At 34.7% G+C, this 27,691-nt stretch overlaps 2 protein-coding genes and 1 pseudogene across 3 annotated transcripts in view; 1 reads left to right on the top strand and 2 right to left on the bottom strand.

The window, feature by feature from the left end:
- Positions 1 to 7,792, bottom strand: part of LOC122524492 (signal transducer and activator of transcription B-like) — a 66,564-nt gene extending 58,772 nt beyond the window's left edge. For both annotated transcript variants that reach the window (XM_043646806.1, XM_043646808.1), the window contains exon 1: positions 7,259 to 7,792. The gene's annotated coding sequence lies outside the window, so the exon portion shown is untranslated. The remainder of the gene's footprint in view (positions 1 to 7,258) is intronic.
- Positions 7,793 to 17,510: 9,718 nt separating this feature from the next.
- On the top strand, positions 17,511 to 20,360 carry LOC122524259 (vegetative cell wall protein gp1-like). Its single transcript, XM_043646406.1, has 3 exons — positions 17,511 to 17,613; positions 17,746 to 18,384; positions 19,024 to 20,360. Exons 1-3 carry the CDS (start codon positions 17,511 to 17,513, stop codon positions 20,358 to 20,360), a joined length of 2,079 nt encoding a protein of 692 aa, XP_043502341.1.
- Positions 20,361 to 25,540: 5,180 nt separating this feature from the next.
- LOC122524258 lies at positions 25,541 to 27,450 on the bottom strand (annotated as a pseudogene).
- Between the last annotated feature and the right edge of the window lie 241 nt (positions 27,451 to 27,691).

Genomic DNA, 27,691 nt, shown 5'->3' with positions numbered 1-27,691 from the left:
TTCTCTCTCATAAGAAGTTAAACTTCTCGACTATTCGAGGAACCCGAAGAACTCACGAGAAACTCTCAAACTTGAGTTCCTCTCACATAAGAAGTTAAACTTCTCGACTATTCTACTACGATACTAAACTGATACTACTACTACTACTACTACTACTACTACTACTACTACTACTACTACTACTACTACTACTACTACTATTACTGCTCGTTTGCTTTTTAAAGTGTTTCAAAGAAAAAATGTTGACGAAACGGGAGCATTAGTATTCTTTGCTGTTGCAAATACTCTAATCGTTTCTAATCTCAAATGATAATGGATGGGATGTTACGATTACGTAAGATGGCATTGTTAAAATATCGTTAGCAATGCGTTAGAGATGAACTATTTTCAATAGGATTGACGATGTATAAATATTAGATTTACTAATTTTTTATTAATTAATTATCTTTGCTTCCGTATGTTATTTTTTTGTTTTGTTATCTAGATTATTGAACTATTACGTTATAGATATTTCTCTTAATGATTTTTCGGACAATGGCTTTTTCATCGTGCATCAAGTATATTTTCGGATGAGAGAGAGAGAGAGAGAGAGACAAAGAGTAAAAAGAAATATGCTCTCATTTCGCAAATCATTTGAGTAAACAGTAAATAGCCCAGGAGGCCGTTGACTTTCGAGATGCATGTCAGCGCGTATAAATGTCTATGCGTCCGTGCATTTATAAAATAAAAACGATTTATATTCCTTGGTATGCGTAGGAGTTTGAAAATCATACCTAACCAAAATTTTCTCCTTACCTCCGAGAAGAAATCTCGAAGAGTTGACGGAACAACAAAAATCGGTGAAAAGACACGAAGAATGAAAGAAAATTTTACAATTCTTAAAAGAAATAAAAAAGAATACGAAATAGAGAGAGAGAGATAAAGAAAAATAAATATAAAATTAAAATAAATTATTTTTAAACGAATAACAGATAAAGAAATGAATATAAATGAAAAATACAATATAGATTTGAAAAGATTAAAAAAAGAAAAATATAAATTAAAAATAAAATTTGTAGTTCACGTGAGTAATGCACGGAGTAGTGCACACACATAGAGGAGAAGTGCGAAAAGAAAATCAGAAAAAAATAAGTAAGAAACAAAAATAATATCTACAATACACATACGAAGTAGTTTATACACAAAGACACGTACGATAGTATTAATGATAGAACATTAAAATATTAATAGAGAAATCTAAAGAAGAAATAGATGTGCATACATAGATATTAAGTAGACAAATATTGACCAAAAATATAGATTAGATAACTAATGTACGTAGATAGAGAACATTATAGACATAGAGACGGCGTTATCTTCTACACGGTAAACAAATCGAGATAAGGTTTTTTAAAGAAAAATATAGAGCGGAGAAAAGTGTTGAGAAGTAAAAGACAAATCTCTTTCCTCTCGTGAAAAAAAAGAAAGAAGGTAAACAATAAAATAAGGAAAAGTCAACTTACTTCAAACTTTCATTTCACCCCGATCGCGTTTTTCACTTATCGTTTCAACGACTTTTTCAGAAAAGTCCAACTTTTTCTGTAGTTGTTCCCTAAAAACTTTAAACATTTTTTTATGAAAGATATAAATGAACGAAGTTTAAAATTAGTTGGCCACACGATCATTCGAAATACAATGTTTCCACTATTCGAAAAAGAAGAAAAAAAAGAAGAAGAAAATAAACTCTAATTGTAAAATAAATAATAAAGAAAAAAGACATAGAAAAAAAAATACCAAATTTTAAACGAACGAATGCGCAATTAAAATAAATAAAATAAATTAATTCTACAAAATGACAAATAAGAAAAACCGATAATTTATTACAAAGAATGATCGCGAATATCTACCGTTAAAAATAAAATACCAAATAAAAAAGATGATGCACCCTTATAAAAAAGGATTTACTAATAAATATATTATATTATTCCTATTTCTTTTTTTTGTTTTCTTTTTTTGTTTGTTTCTTTAATTTTTTTTGTTGAAATGCAAAGAAATCGCAAGTGAGTGAAAACACGTGAGTTTCCAGTAAAAATTCAACTATATTTTTAATCCATTGAGATATTTTTTTAGAAAAATTATATATTTACCTCTCTCTCTCTCTCTCCCTCTCTCTTTCTATGTTTTCTTCTCTTTTTCACAAATATGGGACGAATAAAAGCGAATCGACCGCTTTAACATTTGCTTACTTTTGCGATTCGCGTCGAATGCTACATCGAATGCTGCATCGTCGTCTGGGAGAAAAAAAAGAGAGACGCTGAGACAAACAGACAAACAAACAGAACAGAAAACACAGACAGACGAATAGACAGACAGACAGAGTAAGAGACAGAGATAGAAAGATTTTTCGTTTCTGTAGATACATGCATATAGAGCGCTTACTACTACCATCCAAACGACATCGTTTTCTTCTTTCAACGAAAATCGTGGGTGGAGGGTTAAAATCCGAGTGGAATGACACCACCGCTAGAAAATCCAATAAGCGTCGTCTAATTCGCTAACGCAGACAGATTCAAACCTTATGAATAACGAATACCTCCCAACTAGGAAAATGGTATGATATCTCTCTAATGTAAAATCCTCGAAGTAGACAAATTCATTTCTAACGAGAAATTAATGATACCTACGAGAACTTAGTTTTCGAATTTCCATCAAAAATAAATAATTATCAAAAACTTGTGGATCGTATTCTTCTATATAAAATAAATAAAAAATCTTAAATGAAAATTGTTCGTTGGAAATAAAATTCACGATCAATTGAAAAATTAAAAATTATAATATTATATCGAACATTTTTAAAATATGTTCCTCATTTTCTTGTCGATCTAAATTTGTTGATAAAACTTAATCTGATGTATCAAACACACGCGCGCTGTTTATAATATTGTATAAAAAAATACAAACAAAAATAAAAATAAAAAATACAGATAAAAGAAAAATGTTTAGAATACATGAGAAAGATGTTAATTTTCTGACGATTCTATTACTTCATCCGAGAAATAGAGAAAACGATAAAGTTAGAATATAGTTACTATATTTACATGTGTATATATGTGTGTGTATACCTATGTTCTTAAGTATGTTGAATATGAAAGCATAGGAAACTCCACGCACGAACGATCAGGAACGATCGCATGCGACCATATCACGCGTGAGCGTCTTATTGTCGCGTGCGCTTGTGTATTATCTCTCTCTCTCTCTCTCTCTCTCTCTATCTCTCTTTCTTTTACTCTTACTCTTACACCTATGTATACTACGTTAGTAAACAGTACTGGTTATATAGGACACACGGCAAGTATTCTCTGACTTCATTTTTCTAATCGATTTTAAAGGTGAAGGCGAAGGACTCGTACGCATACGCACGTACATAGTAGCCTTTCAAATCGTCGTAAAAGCGCTTTAAACGTTTCGAATACGACTCGAAAATCAATAGACGGCAATCTTAAAAAGATATCCTAACTTTTACGATAGTATAAATTACAAAGATAAATAATATTAAACAATTTTACGAACAAATTTACGAATCGATATTAGAAAAAAGAAAAATACGAAATGGAAATTGAAATAGGAAATATGAACGATTATAGAATCGAAATGAAAATTTTTACAATTTTATGAACAATTTTTTTTAAATGAAAAGTTATATAATACAATTAAAAATATTTCATTGACAAATTGAATAAATATAACTGAAAAAAATAATTAACGAATGCGTGTGTTTATTTAGAAAAAACAATTTTTCCTATCTTTATTTTGTTCTTTGTAGATATCTGCTCGCATGATTTTGATCAATTTCGATTTCTATGTCTAACGCAAAAGGAAGATGAAATCGTAGGCGTTTGATTCAGGTCAGTAATCATAGTATGACCCTTTTTACACGTTCGTTAAATTCAAACGATTAAAGGAAGTCCGAGGATTCTGAAATTCGATGAGATCACAAATAGCTCTCTCTCTTTCTTTTCTCTTTTCTCTGTCTTTTTCTTCATAGAGACACTTAATGATCTTTATATATATATATACATAATGAATAAGATAATTTCTTGCAATTTTATTCGAGACCGAAATATAATTGTTCCCGTTATTTTATGTTCATTAAAGAAAGTAGACAGTAAAACGTGTTGATAATCGTCATCACGTACGCGTGTCGGAGTTCACTAGATTAACTTGCATTAAAGATAAGAGAGAATTGTTACCAATTTTTTATGATAACTCTTAATTTAATTTTGATAAAAAATATAAAAGGTAACTATTTGTCCAATGAAATAATTATATTATATTCAAAATTGAAAATATTAAATATTATAATAAAACATTAAAAATATATATAATGAACAAAAATTTCCACTAAAATGGTGTTATCTATCTAAACCTTAATATAAAACAAAGAATAATATAAACTATCATTATAAAATATCAGTTACATTATTACGAATATAATGGCAACTACATACATACGTACATTTTATAATTAATTTTGTATTATTAACAACAATTTATAATTTTATATATATATGCATTATATATATGCATATATAATATATGTAAGCACATGCATTATAATATTATATATATACATGCATTATATATATATACACATAAACGCAGATATATAGGCCCCTAGGTTGACATATCTTTTTTTTTTCTCGATGCACCGGATGCAACGATATGGAAACGAAGGAAAGAAGAAAAGAGGCCAAACTCGGGTCGTATCGTCCACGTAGTGGAACGAATTCCATGCTAGGCCACCCTTTCAAAAAGCCGGAAAAAAAGAGTCTGATATGCCAGAGAGAGAGAGAGAGAGAGAGAGAGAGAGACAGAGAGAGAGAGACAGAGAGACAGAGAGAGGGAGAGAAAAAGAAACTGAGAAAGAGAAAATGAGAAATAGAAAATGAGAAATAGAAAATGAGAAAGATATAGAAAGACAGTTTTCTTCGTGAATTTATTCGTGAAAGATTCTTAATGCATAGAAAAGACGACGACAGAGATTCGTTCTCGTCGTCGTCTTTTAAATGACATGCCAGGAACATTCGTAAATTGGAGCAGTAATCGGATGTACCGTAATAACTCAAATAAACTCTGACTAGCGATTTTCTCTTCTCTTCACTTCTCTTTACTTCTTATTATTCTTGATCATATTCTTTATGAAATAAAGAGCGAGATAGAGATAGTAAGAGCATCTTACGAATCGCTTTTGGTATTTTTCCTCTAACCCTCCTTCATTCGAAAATCGACTCTTCTTTCTTTCGTGCTTTTATTAAGACAACAAACATAACGAAAGTGCAAATAATCCTGTTGCCTAAGCGAACGCGTTATTATTTTTTTTTTAAATTTATTCTCGTAGGTAAAAAATAAAGTGCCCAATTTTTCGCGAAGGATATAATTTGATTTGATCCGTAATCATTTAAAATTAAACAACGTTAACCTTACCGTTTTAGACGAATGAACACTTCGCGTTTACTTTAGATTCGATAAATTTTTTCGTATGTGCTTTAAGATCTCTTATCGGATTCTTGAAATCGCGTTTTTAGTCTTTTACTTTCATTCCCGATCGTTGAAAGAAAAAAGAAAAAGAATAAAACAGTTACATAAACGATACAGCGATAGTAAGTACACTTTAGTGATAAGAAAAGTTTCGAGAAACCTTTCTCGATTAATAAATATAAATAACTAAAATAGAAAATATACGCAACAGAGTGGAAAGGAGTTGTGACGACGGACGTTGGGTAAATTTTCGGCGCGAAAGTAAAATTAACCGGAAGTAGAAAAGAGAGGAAGTGAAGCACACGAAATATACACACACATGTACATATATATATATATATACATCGAGGAAACCGTACCAACGAGCTTGCCCTCCTCAACTCGCGAAATCGATCCGCGGCCTCTCGCGTTTACCCGGCCCCCGAAACTGCGGTTTTGAGGCATGACTATATACAAACTCGAATCTCTACTGTCTTCCTCTCTCTCTTTCTCTCCCTATCTATTTATCTATCTATCTATCTATCTATCTGTCCATCAATTTATATCTTCATCTATACATATGTATACACAAGTATATGGGATGAATGAAACAATTACCACACACATTCCGAATCCAATTATCTTAATTAGTTCATATATTCGAAATTTATTTTTACACGAACGTTGCATCATTTTATTTATTTCTTTTTTTATTTGATGATATATATAAGTTTTTTTTAATGAATAAAAATTCGAGTATAATAATGATTTTAAATCAATTTTTCAAAGGTTCCTAGATTTAATAATTATTTCATTTGCTAGCAATTGTAAATAAATTCAATTTACCTAACATGATGATTCCAGCATACGATTAAATTTAAAGTTTGATAAGTTCGAAAAGCATTTAAAACAAATGCAGCAATTAATTTTCATCGGAATACTTGTATTAATATTTACATTGCGTGCCAACTCGAATTCTAATGGTATTGTTTATCCAGGAAATAGATTACGTGATCGTTGAATTTAAAAAATGTTATTATCTTATCTTCGAAGTTAATTTCCTGAAAAATTCAAGTTGAAATCCTCCCATCCCCTAAAACTATAACGTTTCACTTTCGACCTAATTAATTTAACATAGAATAATAAACAACAACAATCAAATTTCAAATTTAAAACAAAACACGAGTGCGCAACTATGAAATAATTCATAAATCAGCGCGAATGATGAATATTTATTAGGCAGTCCATCACTTTCTAACGTTTCGGAACTAACATAAATGGAAATTTTGTTGGATGCAGAGAGAAACAGCCAACTGCAGAAAGTAATAATACATATAATTGATTTTAACGAATTATTTCGTACACGCCTATATAAGAAACGTTCGCATAAACGTTCGCATAAACGTTCGCACAAACGTTCGCACAAACGTTCGCACTGATGTTCGCACTGATGTTCGCTTCATACAAAAAAGATCGATCGACTTTCAAATAACGTTCTTCTATGTAACATCGTTATTTAAAAATAAACATATTTTAAATTATTTCTCTCTAACAATGACAATCGAACACGCTATTTCCTTGTATACATCTATGAACTTCATAAATATTACAACAGTAAATATATACATATATAACGAATCACCTTTTACGTGATAAAAATAATAATGCAAACAGTCAAACAAACGTCAGACACGTAAACAAAATTCAAATGAAGTTAAAGAACAAACATAATAAATCGCATTTATATGTAATAGATACTCACAAGAATCGGAAATAACAGGATCAACGAAGATTCATCGTCTTTGGATCATCCTCTTATGATTGATTACATCGATCGAATTAACTTGCAGGAAGAAACCATAGGACAAAATTGTATATCGATCCTTTTCTCTCTCTTTCTTTCTCTCTCTCTCTCTCTCTCTCTCGCTCTCCTATTCTTTCTTCCTCTTTCTGCCTCAAGCACAAAATTCACAAGATGATAATTGAATATTACAATGTCTCCGCACCAAAACACGAAGAAAGAAAATACTCCGAAAAAAAGAAGAAAAAAAAAATAAAGATTAAAGAAAAATTTTCAAAAAGAAAAGATCGATGATCGATGACGATCAAATAATTCGTATCTGACACGCGTGTGTGTATTACATTGCGATCTGATGATAATATCTCGAGCAGGAAGGAAGTTTAAAGGAGTTATAAGAGGAAGGTGACAGGAAGGAAGGAAACAGAATAGTGTGTGCGAATGCGAGAACAGGACGGATGCGGTAAATGCGGAACGTGAGTCTCGATCGATGTCCGTGCGCAGACTGCCGGCTGCTCGGTTCTGCCGCGCTTTCCTCCTGCGCCACTCCCCTCTTTTCCACTCTGACAAATCCCCACTCTTTCTACTCAAATACTACGCTACGATATATATATATATAATATATATATAATATATATATATATATATATATATATGTGTGTGTGTGTGTGTGTGTGTGTGTGTATATGTATTAAATGTATGTGTATGATATTGCTTCCTATTATCCCTTCTCCCTTCGAATCGCCAAAGCTCTCAGGCCAAGGACCGACTAAGGCTTCGACCTATCGATAATAATAACAACTTTAACTATTTTTTGGTTCCTATCAGTTTCCTTACAAATTTACCTGAAACTATTGCAATTGATTTTTAGATAAAATTTTGCGTAAGATTTTATTATCCGTTCCATATGATTTTTCTTTTATGATTATTACTCGATGATTTTAGGGAACATTTTCTCTAGGATTGTTTGTACCCATCATAACGATTGTAATGATTTTTTAGTAGAATTTTATTTTTTCATCTTTATATTCTTTTATGATTTACAAATGATTTTGTATACGGACGCATCGTACGAATATGATTGTCTACTTTATTGCTAGATTTTCTATGAAAAGAGTTATTTCCGGTCTAATATAAGATAATAAGCTTTTACAAAGTGTATACTTGTAAAATAACATCGTCGTCTTCTTTCTATTATTCGTCTACCCGCATGTCGTCTCGTGTTATGATCACACGATACTCGTGTAATCTTATTTGCAAACTAACCGGCGGCGCGGTAGTCCGTGTCGCAAAATTTATGCGTCTCTGAAGAACTTAAAGGAGTACGAGATTAAAGGAAGAGATTACGAATGATTAAAGTAGATCTATTTTTGGCTATCGAACGACGACACTGAAAATATTACCGCGACATCTTAAAATTTCTCATTTCACTTATTATTACTCTATTTAAATATATATATACAAAAAATAGAAAATAAAATATATTCTTGCTCCCCAAATTAGGCAGTTCAAAGAACAAATGATCTTAAAAGTATATAAAATATACTTATGAATTTTGAGAAAATATATATTTAATAACTGAAGAAAACAAAAGTCGATCACTTTTATTTAAATTTCAATTTGAACTTTCAAAAAATAAACGACGATCTAAAAAGTACATAAAATTTATTTGTGAACTTAAGAACGAAAGTACATTTAATTAGTCAACTGAGAGAAAAAATTATCACTTTTCTGTATGTTCAATTAAGACTATCTAAGAACAAACGAACGATCTAAATAAAAATACAAAACAAAAATCTGCTTAAACTATTTAAACAACAAATATATATTTAATTCGTCAATTGAAGATATAAAATCGATCAGTTTTATTTAGATCACGTCGAGTATTATTTATCTCGACAAAAGGACCGTTAGATGGGATGGAAAAAAGGGCCATTGCGAGTTCGTTTAATCGTCCCACGTGACTTGCTCGTTGATTAACGTTGAACCCTTCCTCCGTTCGTCGTTTTCCATATAATCGTTCTCACTCGCATACATTTTTTCTCCTTTTTTCAAAGCACCTATCGAGAACCCTCTTCCCTCAAACTCGCATTCGCGTCCTCGATCGACGAGAATAAAATGGAACAGCAATCGAAAAGAAGGACTGTCACTGATCAAACTTGATACTTTTTCGCGGGAAAGAAAAAATAATAGTGGAAGAAAGGGAATAGTAGGGAAAAAAAGCAAGGAGAGAAAATTTGCGACCGTCTTTGCGAACGAATCCATCCGAAAAAAAGAATGTTGTGACAAAAACTTCTCTCCCTTTCTTTCTTTCTGTCGTCGAAAATCTTAAAAAAAAGAACCCAATGAGATGTCCTCGATTTCGATCTTTTCATTCGTATTTATCACTTCAATAGACCTGATTTTATCCACCTATTGAACTCACTTTTTCACTGGAATTGGATCAAGGAAAGTTTATACGATAGCATAGCTAATAACATATCCTGACTGATCCTTTTGAATATATCAGAAAATTCATTAATTTGTATCACGAGTAGGTATACAATGCAACTTCTATAAATAAAGACTAAAAAAGAAAAGATAAACAAATTTCTTATACGTAATACGAATTTTATTTTTACAAATAATTAAACTCGGATTAATTTGATTCATATAAAAAAGAAAATAATAAATTAACAAAATTTGCGTACTATATATTCATAAATTTTTTAGCGTTAAATTAATTGTAAAAATCTCTTTCCCAACTATTTTAACCTAATATATCGATCATAATAAACAATTGTTATCAATTGTTAAAACAGAAACGTTATTATAGCATAGCAGTCGATTTTGAAACACCGACACGTTGTTAGAAACGATCAGAATACTAATATTTGAAGTCCAACTAACTTTTCCTTCTATAAAGTAAAAGGGTAAGGGTGTGGTTAGGGGGTAGGGGGGAGGGGGTTTGTGGAAATAAAACAGAAAAGATGAAAATAAGTTAACCGATCGACGTTGATGTTACTGTTCGCGTACAAGTTCGAGTTTGAGTTCGAGTTCAAGCCTTTCTTCTTTTTCCCACTTCGAAGAGACAAATGTACGTCGCTTTTGAGTGCAATGCCCGGAATCTTAACTACCTGTTTGTCTCGTATTCAGGTGCGTACGTAACTTCGATCGTATATAGTACGAGTTTATATACGATCATTTCGTCTATGTCGAGGTTTACTGCGCGTGTATGGTTTCGAAAATGGATCGATTCTCGATCATCGATCTTCCATCTTTTTTTCCCTTCCTTATCGAACCCTTTTTAAAACGTTTCAAACACTTGTCTCTTCGTTAACAAAAAAACAAAGAAAATTTATCACCCATTTACCGTTAAACCTCGTTTCCAACGCATTAGAAAAAAACTTTAAGTATTGACGTGAGAGTCCTGTACGAGAATGTTTCTTGAAATAAAACGTTTCGTCCGACTCTCTGCGCCAGAATTTATGGGAAAAAAAATTTAATTCGTTTAAATTCCTTAAAACGTATTTAAACTAAAAAGTTTTAGAAAATGTTTATTAATTGGTTAATGTGTTTTTTAATTAGCATCATATTTGTAAATAAATATTTTTCAACTACCGAAATTCGTAGCCACTCAAAAACCAAGCTGATTACTTGTATTAACTTAGTGTGTTATATTAAATTATTATATAATGTTATATTATGATCTGCAAATCTCTTAATTAATTAGTCTAACACAGGTTAGATTAAAGATACACTTCCCAAATTATTATTCAATAATAATGATATTTAATCACGAGGTTAAATTAATGTATTAATTATAAATAAAAAATTATTATTATTAGAGAAATTAAAACCATTTGATTTCTAAATGGTTAGTGCAGCCAATATGCCCGACAGTATTTCCGTTGTTTACAAAATATTCAAATACAACGAAAGTAATATTGACTTAAGTCTCACCCCGAGATTGCTGCATACGGAGACCCACTTGTTATTACAAATTTAAAATTCAATCTTCAAAATGAGTTTATGAACTTATAAGATATAAATCAATCAGTGACAAGAACTAAATATTATATATTATAATATTATATATGATGAACGCCTTTAGTAATAATAAAATAAGGGAAGAAGCCACTCCTACCTTCTTGAGTTTTTTGTTTACATTTTCCAAGAAAGATCGAGTTTCCGGAACTTCAAGTACGAAAGAAACATAACTCAAATGAAGTGTCATCATCCTATGAAACACTTCAAGTTAAAGATCGAGTTATGTCAACGAACAAATTTCGTATTGGTTCGCGTATAAATATTTGGAGACAGTAAATGTATAAAAAATTATCTAAAAACAAAAATAAAAATCCATTTACTATTATATGAATTATTAAACTAAATAATTCAATTAAACAAAACAAAAAATAACACATGTATATAAATCATGATGATAAATAATTTCCTTTTCTCTATTTTTAATATATACATGTATAAGAATAAATAATATATTATATTATTACAATATAATATATTGTAATAATTTTATTAATTTCCAGAATTCATTATAAAATAAAAATCGAATCTTACATATAAAAATGTTAATTAAAAAAATATTCAACAATTTAATAAAACAAGAAAAAACAATAGAAAAAATATTAAGAAATATAAAAAAAATGAATTTTCATTTGAATAAATATAATTAAATTTCAAAATTGTGTGTGCGTGTGTACGTCTTTATGGAAATAATATAATTTGGAAAAGAAACCAAACATAGAAAGAGCTTAAATGACGTTTAATGACAAACCAAAGGAGTACTCTTCCCACGCTTTTCTTTTCCTCTCATTCGATTTCATTTCGTTTCAATTCGTTTCGCGAGAAACGATGCGACGCGAAGATGAGAAATAATAGGAGAGAAAGAGAGAAAAGACTGCTCGTTTTAGTAGGACTACACCGCAACATTTTTGCGGTACTTTTATGTCTTAATTTTCTTTCGAACCCTTTCCCCTCTCCCTACTCATCCTTTCATCCATGGTAAGAGTCTATTTATAGTGAGCACAGGCTCCTTCACTTAGCATCCTCCTTTACGTTCTTCCAACTGAAAGGTCTACCATCTTCCAATTTCTTTCTGCAAAAAACTATCTATCAAATTCTGCGAAAAGAAATACTTAATAAAAATAGAAAATAGAAAAAGTGGAAAATATTTTCCAAGATTTTGGGAAAACATCAGGAAAATTTGTATTTCATAATAATCGGTTGTATCTCAACAAGAAAAATTGAGCCGGTTATAACAAATTCACATAATTTAAATCAAGATTTATCTTTTTTTATTTATCAAACTATCAGTGTTTATAAAAAATAATTAAAATAAAACTTCTTTGTAAAGTCGTTATCCTTTATTGTTATCCTTTCCTAATAAATTTTGGCGTAAAATAAAAATATAATAAAACTTTGTAAGAAATTACAGACAGACCAAAAAGTATGATTCACGATTATACATTTTCAGTTAACTTGTTAGATATCTCATTGTCAGTTTAAGAATATCGTGCCTTATCGCTCTAATGTACATAATTTATCAACTTTTTATTACCTTGTGTGATATACATAAACGTGTTTAGGTGCGTTGACAGATGCGATAATGAAATTAAGATTAAGATTAATAGGAGGAAGAATTTGTCGAGTTTAAGAAAGATAGAGGATATTTATCATTGAATATGAATTAAACAAAACAAAAGAAAAAACAAAAAAAATTATATAATACTGAAATACATATTTAACTATATTTACTTAAATTGCTTAGATAATAAAAATTAAAAAAAATAATAAAAATAAGACACGCGCATAAAACATTGTATAAATATTCAAATAATAACGGCACATCATACACTCTCGAAAGAAACCGATAACCAATATCTTCTACAAACTTGACGATCTAATAAACGTCAAAGAAAAAAAAAAGAAAAAAAAAAGGGAAAAGTCCTAGCAACTATAGAGAAGTCCAGAGATAGGGTGGAGGATCAACGGGGACGATGACAACGAGCGTTACTACACAACAACAACGACAACGACGACGACGACGTAGAAACTCGACTTCTTAAGGCTTTCGAAGGACGTTGCAGGAAGATCGGAGGGATCTTGCCTTTTCCGCCAAGCACTATGTGAGAATGTTACTCGGTCTAAGGTAACTAACTCCGTAGCAAAAACTGGACGTTCTCCTGTGCTTACTTCGCTATTTTCATTTTTTTTTTAATTTCTTTTTTTTATTTACTTCGACCAACCCTCTGTCCCCCGACTTCCACCTCCTCACAACCTCCTCTTCTTTCCCTCCCTCGCCCCAAGCATCAACCTTTTCATCCTCCTTTTCTTCGTGTCGTCTTTTCTTCGTCTTTTTCGTAGTAACCAAGCATCATCTACTCATCCTCCTCCTCCTTCTTCTTGATCGTCGTTTCTATCTCTTGACGTTTCCCTCGAGAACGACGGTGACACATCGACCTGTCCACCAACTGCACCGGCATATGCAATAATCCCAATGCATCGGAGGGCCTAATGTCTAATACTTACCTACTCTATACGACAGAACGATGGGCTTCTTTTTTTCTCCCTTTTCATGAAAAAGATGCTGAAAGATATTGCTCTTACCAGAAATACACGCACGGGAAATATGATAGTTAGATTCATTGATAATAATTAACGTCAGGTTTATGTTAGTCATTCGATTAATGCTTCGCGTTTACAGGTACTTGTTCATATATTATCGTGTATATCAAAATTTGTTAAATGTTTATCTAATCACACAAATAGTATTTTACAATTGCATTATCTGATATTGAGAAAATTAAAAAAATATATATGTGAGGATGGAAGAATGGTATGTATGAGAAAAGACGCTTAAAATGGATAAAACGGTTAGAAAATAATTCCATTGTTGCATACGCGTTTTTTGGGGATTGCCAGGCGATACCGTTTAGGCCAATCGCCTGATTAATGGGTGGGAGGCTTCAGTAAGAAATGCGAGGTACAATAAGAGATGAAGAAGGGAAGAATAGGTATATATGCATAGTGAAAAGGATTGACGAGGGAGTGTGCTAATTGTATTGTAATTACAACGAGTGTTTTGCGAGAGCATCGAAAAAGTCAGTTCGGCAATATCTCCGTTAAGTAAATCGAATAAATTATATATATAATTTAGATTATAAATACTAATTATTTTATTCTATCTTATCTTATTATATTCTATTATATTTTATTGAACATTATTAAATATTAAATAAATAAAATAAAATAATAAATACATAAAATAAATCTTACATATATAAATCAATTAAATGCAATAAAAATGATATTCTAATCAACATTATTGCTACCAAGCAATGTCAAAAAAATACTTTTCAAATTTTAACTTCAAATTATTCTTCAAGTTTAATTATTTTTCCAAAACGAATTTTTTTACTTTTTATACATTAGTTGTTAAATATTAATTCATTGATAACATTTTCCTGCAGCTTATCCTGGATTTAAAGACACCTTTTGGTCGAAATAGTTAAAAAATCGTTATAGAAATAGTGTTAATCAATATTACACTAAAAACTTCTATCAATCATTTAAAACAAATCTCATAGCATCCATAAAATTATTTTGTTTAATCATTACACTTCCTATCAGTAGAAAAAAAATAATCGACTCTCAAACATGAGATGGATAATCAAACAAGGACTCAATGTCAAAAATGAGAGAAAGAAAGATGAAAAGGACAAAGATAAAGAATAAAGGAGAGAGAGAGAGAGAGAGAGAGAGAGGAAAGTAAGAAAAATTCATTATCGTTGACGCAACAAACGTCGACGTTGAAATCGTTTAAAGTTGCTAAAAGAAAATCACTAAGTAGAACGTAACCACCGCGCAAGTCGTCCGCAAGATTCTCGACAAAATCGTCTCCGCCATCTGGCATGCAACTGGCCGACAACGTGCAAGCCGCATTACGATAGTAATTGTTGCAGTACTTTCCCCTTTCCTCTTTCCTTACTCTACACACCTTCTTCTTCTTCTTCTTCTTCTTCTTCTTATCTTTTTTCTTACGTTTTTTTTCCTTATCCTTCTCTTTCTTACTCATATTGCGGTTGCGTGCACATATTTTCTTTCTTTCTCTCTCTCTCTCTTGGAAATGATAATACTTCTTTTCTTTGTGAATTAAAGAAAGAAAGAAGGAGAAAGAGAAGGATTCAGAATATGAGGAATGTTAAAGTTTTTTTTTCCAAACGAAATACACGAAGCTCTTCCTAATTCCATTGCAAAGTTCGTCCTCTTGGGCCGATACAAGAACGACGTTTAACGACGTAGTAGTATCTTCCTCGAAAGAAGATAGGTCGAAGACACTGCGCAAAATGCCGTAAATTTATCATGGATTCCGTTTTATGTCGAGCATTTCTTGGAACGAATCCACTGTTACTCACTCACAGAAATACGATACCGTTCATCTTACTTTTATTTATCTATCCCATGTATTAACAAGAACTTTGAACAAACAAAAATCAAATTAATCCATTTTTTTCATGATTTAATAAAAAAAAACCATTGTTTAAAAAGAAAAATTCAATCGTTAATTACCTTCGCAATTAAAAATAATCTGATCATATATGTTTCCGAGTAGATCAACAACTTTTAATAAAATCAATCTATTTTTTTATAATATATAAATCTGATATTTTCTCATTTTTATTTCCTTCCTCAAACATTTCAAGAGTAATTTATAAAGATAAATATCGCATTTAAAAGGTAATGAAATGTTAGTCTAAATGAAATCGAAGTAATCGATTCTAAACGTCGTCCTTTATCGGTGAACGGCCTTGCCCCTTACAGAAAAAAGTTCTATTTCCATGGAAGATATAGGAAATTCTTGGCAAATGCACGACTACGGATTCGATTTGTATACGGAAAAGGAGGAATGCAACGTCCAGAGTTTTTATTCTACGGTAACATAGATGACATGAAACTAAATTTTAAATGATTACGTAAGGAAGCCTGCTCGATTATACAATCGAATGGTGTACTTCGCCATTATTTGATCGAATCGAGTTATGTACGAGTGAACAAAATTCATGGATGCATGCATACGTGTGTGTGTGTGTTTATCGTGTTATTTTTCAAATCTAATCTTGATATTGTGATTCAATCTTCGATCGGTCGTAAAGCTGTTGCTCATCCTGCTATTTGCGAAACAACACTTCGAAGGATTAACGATGCGCATACCATATGCCAAATAATACGATTTATCAACCATTTGAAAATCGAGTAACCGATAAAACGTAAATCTATGAACAAAGCTAGAAAAGAGAGACAGAGAGAAAGAGAGAAATAAAAGAAAAAAATCGATTTTCTTCGTTCGTCCAAGAAACGTAAAAGATTCCAGTTAGTATTCAGTCTGGTTCATCCATAAACTTCGCTTAACTGCACGTAACTGCACGTAGCTGCACGTCTGAAACACGCTTTGATGTCTCTTAGCGAGACATGAATTTTGTAATACGCGAGTTAACTTTTCCTCGCAAAAGTAATTTCTATTCTTTTGTTAGAACATTAACAACCGATCTTTGTTAGAAAAATTATTTTGAATAAAATAATATAAAAGACAAATTTTCTACTGCATGTAAATTAATGAACCTTATTTTTGAGATTTCAATTATATCAAGATTGAGAAATGCGATGTACGCTTTTACGTTGTACCAACTTCGCAATGTTGTATGCCTGAACGTCATTAAACAATCGGATATTGAATGGAGTGTGACAAAATGTTGCGATTAGGTCGTCATGCTTGTACATAATGGTGTGACCAATGACACGAGCAAATTTTTCATTATTTACTTACAACTTATTGAGAAAATGCGTGAAATTGTGAAAAAGTAATGCGACATGGATGTCATAACATTTAACGACGATTTTAATAACCAACCTATCATTTATCTCACAATACTATATTAACGTAATCATAATTCACACTCTCTCTTTTCTTTTGTTTCTTTTTTTTACCCTATTACAGTTACCTCATAACGAGGTGCTCTTGTCCAACAGAATGGATGGTGAAATAAAACTTCAACATCGCCTTACCCAAATCCTGCGATTTAGAAAGAAATACAAATTTTCAGTCACGCCTAACCGTAATAGTAAACACACTCTAGCAATTTGAGTCTCTCAGTACTGCTCTTAAGTATAATAAGAAATGTAATAGAATGTCATTAGACGCGTCGACTTCAAGGAAATGCATCGTGAGCGGATCTTACAAACCAGCTTCTCTATAAAAGCCCTGGTCTCTTTGTTTCATCCGTTATACGTTCCAGGTGATTATGCAGCCATTACAATGGGTAAGTTCAAAATTACGTCGTCGATACGTGTTACTTTCCAGAAAAAAAAGAGAGAGAGACTTATTTACGGTAACATATTTTACGCGCAGTTGAAAATACTACTCTTGTTGAATTATGGCGCCGGGCGACAAGTGCGACTGGAACGACAAGCCGGATATAACTATCAAAGGCCGAGGGTACCGTTCTTCTTACCGACCGAGAATGTCGGCTCGAATGTACCTGCCTATCCTGCACAACGTTTCAACTATCCAAGTTATCCAAGTTATCCAAGCTATCCAAGTTATCCTACTTATAATTATCCTGCTCCTTATCGACCTTTTCAACCAGTTCAGCCATCATATCCATCTCCTCAGCCACCACCTTCTTATCCATCTCCACGGCCATCACCACCCTCGTATCCAACTCCAAGACCACCACCTCCTTCGTATCCATCTCCAAGACCACCACCACCACCACCTTCGTATCCGTCTCCACGACCTCCAACACCAACGCCACAACCGCCACCTGAAGAAGAAGAAATAATAATAATATCAACACCAGCTCCATATCCTGCATCACGCCAGCCAACAAGACCATCCCCTACACCTCAACCTCAACCATCTTATCCACCATCAAGACCTCCACCCAGACTTCCACCACCTCCTCTTGCACCCCCGCCATCCCAATCATCCTATCCACCCGCTCCTAGACCAATACCAACTTCTTTACCCCCTTCAAGACCATCTTTACCCACGTTTACGCCTTCAACACAAACACCTTATCCACCCTCGGGTGTACCAGTACAACCACCTGCACCACCAGCAACACCAGCTCCTTATCCACCATCAGGACCACCTTCGAGGCCACCATTAACAACACCAATACCGTATCCTCCTGCTGGGCCTTCACCGTCACCACCGCTTCCACCTCTACCACCGCCGCCACCTCCCCCACCGCCACCACCTCCTCCACCGCCACCGCCACCACCTCCTCCACCGCCACCACCTCCTCCACCGCCACCGCCGCCACCGCCACCACCACCTCCAGCGTATTTACCACCTACACTACCGCCTCCACCACCACCGCCACCGCCACCACCGCCTCCGCCACCTCCACCACCACCTCCACCACCACCGCCACCTCCACCGCCACCTCCACCGCCACCTCCACCGCCACCTCCACCACCACCTCCACCTCCACCGCCACCTCCACCTCCACCGCCACCGCCACCGCCACCGCCACCGCCACCACCAACATATCCAGCGTATTTACCACCTACACTACCGCCTCCACCACCACCGCCACCACCGCCACCACCACCTCCACCTCCACCGCCACCACCGCCACCACCACCTCCACCTCCACCGCCACCACCACCACCACCTCCACCGCCACCTCCACCGCCACCTCCACCGCCACCAACATATCCAGCATATTTACCACCGCCGCCACCTCCACCTCCGCCTTCACCAGCACCACCACCACCAACACCTCCACCACCTCCGTCACCACCGCCGCCACCACCGCAACCTCCAACATACCCAGCATATTTACCACCTACACAACCCCCGTCGCCTCCTCTTGCACCTCAGCCATCACCTCCTCCACCATCTCCTCCACCAACTTATGCTCCGACCCAACGTCCTTTCCCTCCAGCGCCACCTGCTAGACGTCCTATTTCAGGACCAAGGTACCTACCACCAAGTATTTCACAACGGCCAGCTAATAACCAACAAATGTATGCAACCAACAGACCTAGTTCAACACCCGCACCACCATATTTACCTCCTTATGATCAAGGAAATAACAGACAACCTACTCTCAGTGGTTCCACAGGAAGCGGCTCTTCTGGCTTTCCTTCATCTTTTCCAAATTCAGGAGTAGCGAAACTCAGCGGTCCTGCTACCTCGTCATTCTCATTCACTATCAATTATGGGACTCCATCTAGTTCAGCTACAACGAATACAGCTACAGCTAATGCAGCATATTATAATACTCAAGGTCCATCTTCATTTACGTCAAACGGAGCATATTCGCCGGTCATGAAAATAATTGGACCTGCATCTGGGCAAACATCTGTTAGTGCTCAAGGTACTCCAAGTCAAGGAATTGGAGTGCAAGGCCTAAGTTACCCCGCATATACCCAAGCACCTAGTCTAGCATACTATCCTGCACCTGCTCCTGCACCTGCTCCTGCTCCTGCTCCTGCTCCTGCAGCACAACCAGTTCCAAATTTTCTTACAGCTACTTATCCTATTGAAACACCACCTAATACTGGTTTACAAGCAGCATTCAATCCTGCTCCACCGTTCCAAACAAGTCCCCCTACTCTACCAGCAGTAAATTATGTTCAAAATCCAGCTGTAAGTTATGCTCCAAGTCCAGCTGTAAATTATGTTCAAAGTCCTGCTGCTCAAGGACCTCCTGTTCAAACTTATTCTCCAGCTCCTGCTACTGTAGTTGCTCAGCTAGGTTACCCAAGTGCTTATCAATCTGTTGCTCCAGCAACAGCACCAGCACAAGCTCCAGCATTTTTACCTAGTCCTGCCTATCAAACATATCCTAGTCCTGCACAATCGACTTTTGTGAGTCCACCAGCGCAAACCTACCTCGCAACAAACATTCCCAGTTATCCTAGTTACCAGCAACAAACACCGGCACCACCAACGTTCAATTATCAGCCATCGATACCGGCAGTACAACAACAACAATCGTCGTTTGTTCCAAGTGGTCCACCAGCTATTAGTTATATTCCACAAGCGGGTTAATAAATGACAATATCAAACTAATCCTAAATCAATCAACTAGCTGTGATTGTAGATAAGTAGATGTGCAATAGTACACGTATATACGTCTCTCAATATTATCATTTTTTATTATTAAATACAATTTGTACGATATCAATTAATTCGATTACAGTCAACATATCACAGCATTAAATCAGGTAGACATTTGAAATGTCAGTCTCGGTAGCATAAAAATCTTTATAATAATAATATATTAGACCGACCATAGATAATTAGATTGTAAATAAGTACAAAGTAAGTATCATCGGTGCATGCCATCGTCGATATTATTAAAATGCGGCTGTGTTCTTTAGTTTAATCGGAAACTATGTTTCTAGCGCGAAACATATCTTAAACTAAACGTGTATGAAAAATTGTGCATTATGTACATACGTCATGATCCAAAGTGTTAGCGTATTATTTCTAACATGAAATGACTACGTTAGATGTGTAATGATGTTCTTATTTTTAATCTTCGTTTTTCGTCAAACGCACAAAAAAACTTTCATGTATCTTAGAATCTTTAATATGATTTAAAGCCGCATAATTAATTAATAAAACTTGTTTTCTTGTTAATGATATACATTATTATTATTATTAAGTGGCGTTGGGAACTCGAAAACTCATTGCCGCATATACCAAATCCCACCAGTGTTCCCGTTCCTGAGCGCGATCCCTCCATTCGCGATCCTCATATCCCATTTCCTTAATATCCCTCTTAATATTATTCTCCCATCTACGCTTTGGTCTACCCAATGGTCTTTTCCTATTGGGTATACTAATAATTATTTTATACGCGGTTCGTTCCTCACCCAGCCCATCTTAATCGGCATGATTTTATGACGGTCATAATGTCCGGTCCATTATACAATATACGCGATTCCACGTTGTGTAATTTTCTCCATTCGCCCATTTCCTCATCGCGTTTTGTGCCGAAGATTTTACGAAGTATTTTGTTCTCGAATATCCTAAATTTCTTTTCGTCCCACATGGTAAGTGACCATGCCTCGCATCCATAAAGGACTACCGGTAGAATGACTGTTTTGTATATTCTGATCTTTAAGCGCCTAGACAATAATCGCGAGCTGAGTAGTTTATTGACCGAATAAAAGCATGCATTTCCCACACAAATTGATCCTTTTTTTCAATTCTTCACTAATTTCGTTCGACTGATTTAGGATCGATCCTAAATACCTAAAGTTGCTGATCAGTTCAAAAATTGTATCCCTAACGACCAAGTTTCCGGTATTATGCAAATTTTGCATTCTATCGGTGACCATATATTTGATTTTTTCTACGCTTATTTGCAACCCTAATTCTTTTGTTTTGTCCAGTAGAGTTCTTGTGTTATTTACTAATGTCTCCTTATTGCCCCCAGCAAAGCATCGTCCGCATATCGTCCGCATATGTTAGCAGTCGCATTGTCCCGTTCAGCTACAGGCCATCCTTACTTTTCTGCAGTTCTTTGATAGCAAATTCTAGCACTTGATTAAACAGAAGAGATGACAGTGCGTCCCCCTGTTTTAACCCGCCATGGATACTTAAAGTGTTCGACGTTTGATTACCTATTTTTACTCTACCCCTAGTTTCCCTTAAACAGACTTGGACTAGGTTTACCAGTTTTCTTGGTATGCCCTGTTGTATTAGGATTTCAAACATTTTCTCCCGTTTTATCGAGACATACGCTTTTTGAAAATCAATATAGAGTTAGTGGTACCGATTGATCATATTTTCATTTTTTCTCCAAGATTGCCGAATAGTAAAAATTTGGTCAGTAGTCGATCTATTTCTTCTAAAACCGCATTAATGATCCCTAATTAACTTGTATGCATATGGCACAATCCTTGTTAGTAAAATATTCGACAGAATTTTATAACACGTAGGTAGAAGAGAAATGCCTCGGTAGTTAATGCAATTCATTTTGTCCCCTTTCTTAAAAATCGGGATTATAATTAAATTCCTCCATTGTTCCAGCAATGCTTCTTTATTCCATATTAATTTAATTAGTTTATGAATTTCTTCTATTAATCCAATCCCCCTCCTTCAATTAATTAGTTCCGCTGCAATCAAGTCGATACGCGGTGCTTTATAATTCTTTAGTTTCTTGATCGCGCTTTTTACTTCCGAAATTGTCGGTTCGTTTATTATAGGTTCTGCCGCGTGGAACTCAAAACTCTCTATTTCGTGGTCGTTTTCATATTGAACATTTAATAACCGGTCAAAATAGTTTTTCCACGTATTTAGTATTCCCGTTGCATCTGCAATCAGATTATCGTTCCAATCTTTTACCATTTCCGTCCTAACTTGAAATATCTTCCTAAAGTTATTAATCCCCAAGTACATACCACGGAGTTACTGCTTTGGTAATTTTCGTCTATCTCTTCTATTTTCTGTTTTAGGTATTGCTACTTCTTATTTTTAAACATATTATGCGCCGCTTGCCTAATATTAAGAAACTGGTCCCGGGTTTTATCCGTGTTTTGGGTCAGTCATGTGATACACGCTTCATTTCGGACTTTATCGGCTTTCTCGCAATGTTCGTCAAACCACGTTTTGTTTTTGTGCCTTTAACAAAAATCAACAGTGGCTTCCGCCGATTTAACTATCGTGTGGCGTACGTTTTCCCACAATTTATCAACCGAGTTGTCATCCGATTCGTCTATTTCCTTTACGGTCGCGAGTCTGTTACTGATACTTCGACCGCGTACTTTGTCCCTTTTTCTCCTTCGGTAAGGCTTTGTACATTTAAGCGTTTATTTCCTATCCTCTGCCTGTTTGTTTTATTTATCGAAAGACGTTCCCTCACCCTAGCAATTACCAAAAAATGATCCGAGTCGCAGCCCCCCCCTATATGATCTAACATCGAATATATTCGTGTGCCGTCGTTTATCCACCAGAACGTGATCAATTTGGTTACGCGTCTTTCCATCCGGGGAAATCCAAGTTTATTTATGAATATTTCTATGCTTGAAATACGTGCTTTCAACGATAAAATCTTTTTCGGTCGCGAAGTTGATTATCTTTACTTTGTTATCTTTACTTTCCTCGTGTAACTTTCGAGCCCGATCGTTGGTCTAAAAAACGATAAAAAACATCCTATGAGTATTTTAATACATATATACATAAAAAAATCGAAATTGTTTTTCTAAATATCTCCCGACGCAAAGTTCGACGCCAAAATTTAACCGATGCAGCATGTTAGTTAAAAGTAATAGAAAACATAGACACTACGATTTTAGATAATTAATGGGAACCTATCCGTCTTTTGTTAATATTACCTAAAGAAAATATAAATTATTATATTTATATAAAAATATTATCTTTTTGTAGCATATTATCATTCGTATCCATCCTTCGTTAATTTGCTTAAACAATCGCCAGACTTGGATTGAATATATATTAGTCCAGTCAACGGGGGCCGTTTTTCCGGAAATCTCAGGAAAGAGGGTGAAAACTTGATATAAGGGTAAATAGACGACGCTGAATCGAATGGTGCTAATTTTTTTGATCTGAGTGGTGCCGTTTTTGAGAAAAAGGGTAAAAAGAAAAAAATTGGTAAAAAATGGCTTTATCTTAGAATCTAGGCATTTAATTGAAAAACGTTTCAAACAAAAGTTGTAGAGAATTAAAATATACATAAAAAATGTTCTATGAGTTATCTTCGTATTTTCAAAAATAAGCGAATAAAATTGGATTGAAGATGGGAAAATAATTGTAAGAGTGGGGAAGCAAGTCCCACCTCTCAGTCGGCTTTTACACGCGAGCGGGCTAGTGTGCGTGCGAGCGTCCGTGTGCACTAATACACAAATGAAGGATCTTCGGCAATCTTCGGGACTCTCGGTCTTGAATGCAAGTGAGAGTGAGAGAACAAACCAATATTTCTCTCTTTTTATTTATCATGCGATAACGAGTATTATTGTCCTTGGCCATCGATTGTTGAGCGTTCTGATATTTCTCTTTTTATATTTTTTCTTTCGGTAGCGAGAATTTTACGTCTTGGCCATCGAGCGTCGAGCCTTTTGTATACGAGTGCGAGTGAAAAAGAAAACCGATATTTCTCTCTTTCTTTTCGAAATATCGGTTTTCTTTCTCACTCGCACTCGTATAGAAAACGCTCGACGCTCGATGGCCAAGACGTAAAATTCTTGCTACCGAAAGAAAAAATATAAAAAGAAAAATATCAGAACGCTCAACAATCGATGGCCAAGGACAATAATACTCGTTATCGCATGATAAATAAAAAGAGAGAAATATGGTTTGTTCTCTCACTCGCACTTTCATTCAAGACCGAGAGTCCCGAAGATTGCCGAAGATCCTTCGTTTGTGTATTAGTGCACACGGACGCTCGCACGCACACTAGCCCACTCGCGTGTAAAAGCCGACTGAGAGGCGGGACTTGCTTCCCCATTCTTACAATTATTTTCCCATCTTCATTCCAATTTTATTCGCTTATTTTTGAAAATACGAAGATAACTCATAGAACATTTTTTTAGTATTTTTCAATTCTCTACAACTTTTGTTTGAAATATTTTTCGATTAAATGCCTAGATTCTAAGATAAAGCCATTTTTTATCAATTTTTATCCTTTTTTACCCTTTTTCTCAAAAACGGCACTTTCCACCTCAAAAAAATTAGCACCATTCGATTCAGCGTCGTCTATTTACCCTTATATCAAGTTTTCACCTTCTTTCCTGAGATCGAGGAAAACTGCCCAGTTTTCCAGTCCCGTTGACTGGACTAATATAATGTATGTCACATTACGCCGAACCGAGCAGCCTACCGCACGAGATAAAATTATTTGTATAGGAATTCTATGGGGATAAAGAATTCTAAAGGTGTTGATAATCTAAAGATAAACCAAAATAAATAGGTAATATTTTCTAAATGCTCAGGTTACAGGCGATAGAAATAATTCTAAGATATTCGGTCTCCTCAAAAGAAAGGGTCTCATGCTCGTTCCCCCTTTTGTAAACAAATGCAAGTTTAAACGGGTAAAATTCCGATAGCTTTGAAAGATACTCTCTCGCTAAGGCGTTACAGGCGTTAAAAGAAAGAAATATCGATGACCAATAGGAAATCTGTGATTTAATAAGAAACGCCCTGTAGGATAAAGAGAGGGATCCCCTCCCACTATATGCGGGGTATAAAAGACGGACACCAGACCGGAATAAAGAGCTATATAAAGAGTTATACGCAGTTATACACAGAGTGATATACAGAGATAGATGCATATATATAAGTACGAATAATTTATAATAAGCCTGAAGTCAGTAAGTGTTTAAGCCTTAAGTGCGAATATATATATATAAAGGTAGTTTTTTTCTTGTATTTTGTTCTATTTTCTTGTGTTCTGTTAAAATATATGATCCATATTTTGTACTACTTCGTTAAAACTGTTATTCACCCCGACCTTTAATCGAACAATGTACCTAAAAATAAAAAATGAATTATTTAAAACCACGTCATAAAAAATAATAAAATATTATTACAATATAAATTTAAGAAATAGAGTTTAACATAAGCATTACAAGTTACAAGAAAGAAGAAACAAAAGAATTAGATTCTAAAGCGTAACGTTATTGCTAAGAAGAAAAATATTAATGAAGCAAAAAAGCAAAGTAGAACTAACCCAAGATTTAAAAAATATCTTGTCTTATCAATTGTAAAACAACCGTTTATTCGTTGGATCCCTTCGTCCAACGCAGAGAATCATTTTGCCTGGTTTGGCATTCTTGAAAGTCTAAAGGACCATGGTGTAGGTTGCACCGTCTATTGGTATGCCTTTAATCGCTAAGATCTCATCACCGACCTTTAGTGTACTTTCCTCGGCTGCTTGACCACTTTCCATAATATCCTTTAAAAAAAATACCCATGTAACCGTTTTTACTGACGAATCCTCCGACGATCGAGAAACCAAGTTTTTTGTGGTTCCTTTTTCCAAGGTCACAGTTAGCAAATTTTTCGGAAGTCTTGATACTCTTTTAGGATAACAAGCTGGACACGAGGATCGTTTTTTGATACCTTGAAACTTTCTCGTACCAGTCATCTTTCGTTCAGTATCATCTCTGGTTTCGTTAATGGATTATTCACTTTTAGACCGTTTAGTCGGAGTTTCTTCGACCTTCAACCGATTGTCACTATTATGAGAAGATTCAGCTTTGGGCACGGTGGATACTACTACTCCAGGGTCTGATTTACTCTCTTGGAAGGTCCACTCTTCGAAATCATTTCGAGGACGAGGAACTCTATCTAAATCAGCCCAAGTATCACCGATCTCTTCGCCAACCGCAAACGTTGGTTCTTTGACGATTTGAAGCTCAACGTTTTCTACACAACTGCGTAAGGCATTTCTATCTTCGATGATTGTCATCCCACGTAATCTGCGACCACAGACTCGGACGATCTCATCACCGATTCTAAATAGTTTAGATATGGCTGTTTCGCCGTTGGAATCTAACTTGGATATTACATACAACGGTCTAACTGCCTCTCGTCTCTCTAAAGAGATACCAAGATTGCCTGATTTTTCAACGCTGAGTTTCATAGTCTTTAATTCTCAATGTACTAAAGTTGACTTGGCTGGTATTGAAGTTATCATAGTTGTTCGAGGGTTATCAGCGAAAATAGTTCTCTTAACTTTGTTGATCCTATTGATGGACTAGTCTGGTGATACTTAGCTTCAAGAGCAGAACGAGATCTTTTAAGAGTATAATATCGAACCGGACTATTCATTAACATTGTCGTTGAATTAATCTTTTGAGCTGGTGGACTATCTTTGCAAGGAGACGAAGCATTGTCGACGAGAGTCAACACGATAGCGCTTCCATATTTTTTTCCTTAAAGAAGTCATTGATTTCGTTTGTATCAATGAACTCGGAACAATTTTATTCATCTGAGAAACAGTACCAACTTTCTTCATAGATGTAGTTGGGAATATTTTCGAATATTGACTTGATTCTATCTTAGAAACATTTCTAATGGAATTATCAAAAAATTCCGATTTAGTGCATTGCTCGTAATCCTCAAAAGTACTTTCGTCGCAACTGTCGGTGTCATCATCATGTTCCGACATGAGTAAGGTCGAGTCCGTTTTAATTGAATTGCTCAAAAAATGATGTGCCTCCACGACGGTGTTATCATTAACATTCTCGGAATCCTTGCTAGTTTTCGAAAGTTCAGTTTAGTCGATGATCGGTGGCAAAAACAGATCCATACCTTGATAATCATCGTAAGTTATAGAAAAGCTACGAGACTTAGTAATTCTTTGAATATATTATTCACTGTCAGGAGTGAATAATGTCACCTATTTGTAT

This window comes from Polistes fuscatus, unplaced genomic scaffold, assembly GCF_010416935.1.
Source record: "Polistes fuscatus isolate 324 unplaced genomic scaffold, CU_Pfus_HIC Scaffold7, whole genome shotgun sequence".
Classification (NCBI taxonomy): Eukaryota; Metazoa; Arthropoda; class Insecta; order Hymenoptera; family Vespidae; genus Polistes; species Polistes fuscatus.
The sequence above is the reverse complement of the archived record's forward strand: the minus strand, read 5'-3'. Positions and strand labels throughout refer to the sequence as shown.

What these genes read in the sequence shown, in the direction of transcription:
- LOC122524259 (XM_043646406.1), top strand. Translation starts at nt 17,511, where the DNA reads ATGCATCGTGAGCGGATCTTACAAACCAGCTTCTCTATAAAAGCCCTG. An exon ending in TTATGCAGCCATTACAATGG is followed by an intron (nt 17,614 to 17,745) that starts GTAAGTTCAAAA and finishes CCGGGCGACAAG; the next exon opens with TGCGACTGGAACGACAAGCC. An exon ending in AACACCTTATCCACCCTCGG is followed by an intron (nt 18,385 to 19,023) that starts GTGTACCAGTAC and finishes CAACATATCCAG; the next exon opens with CATATTTACCACCGCCGCCA.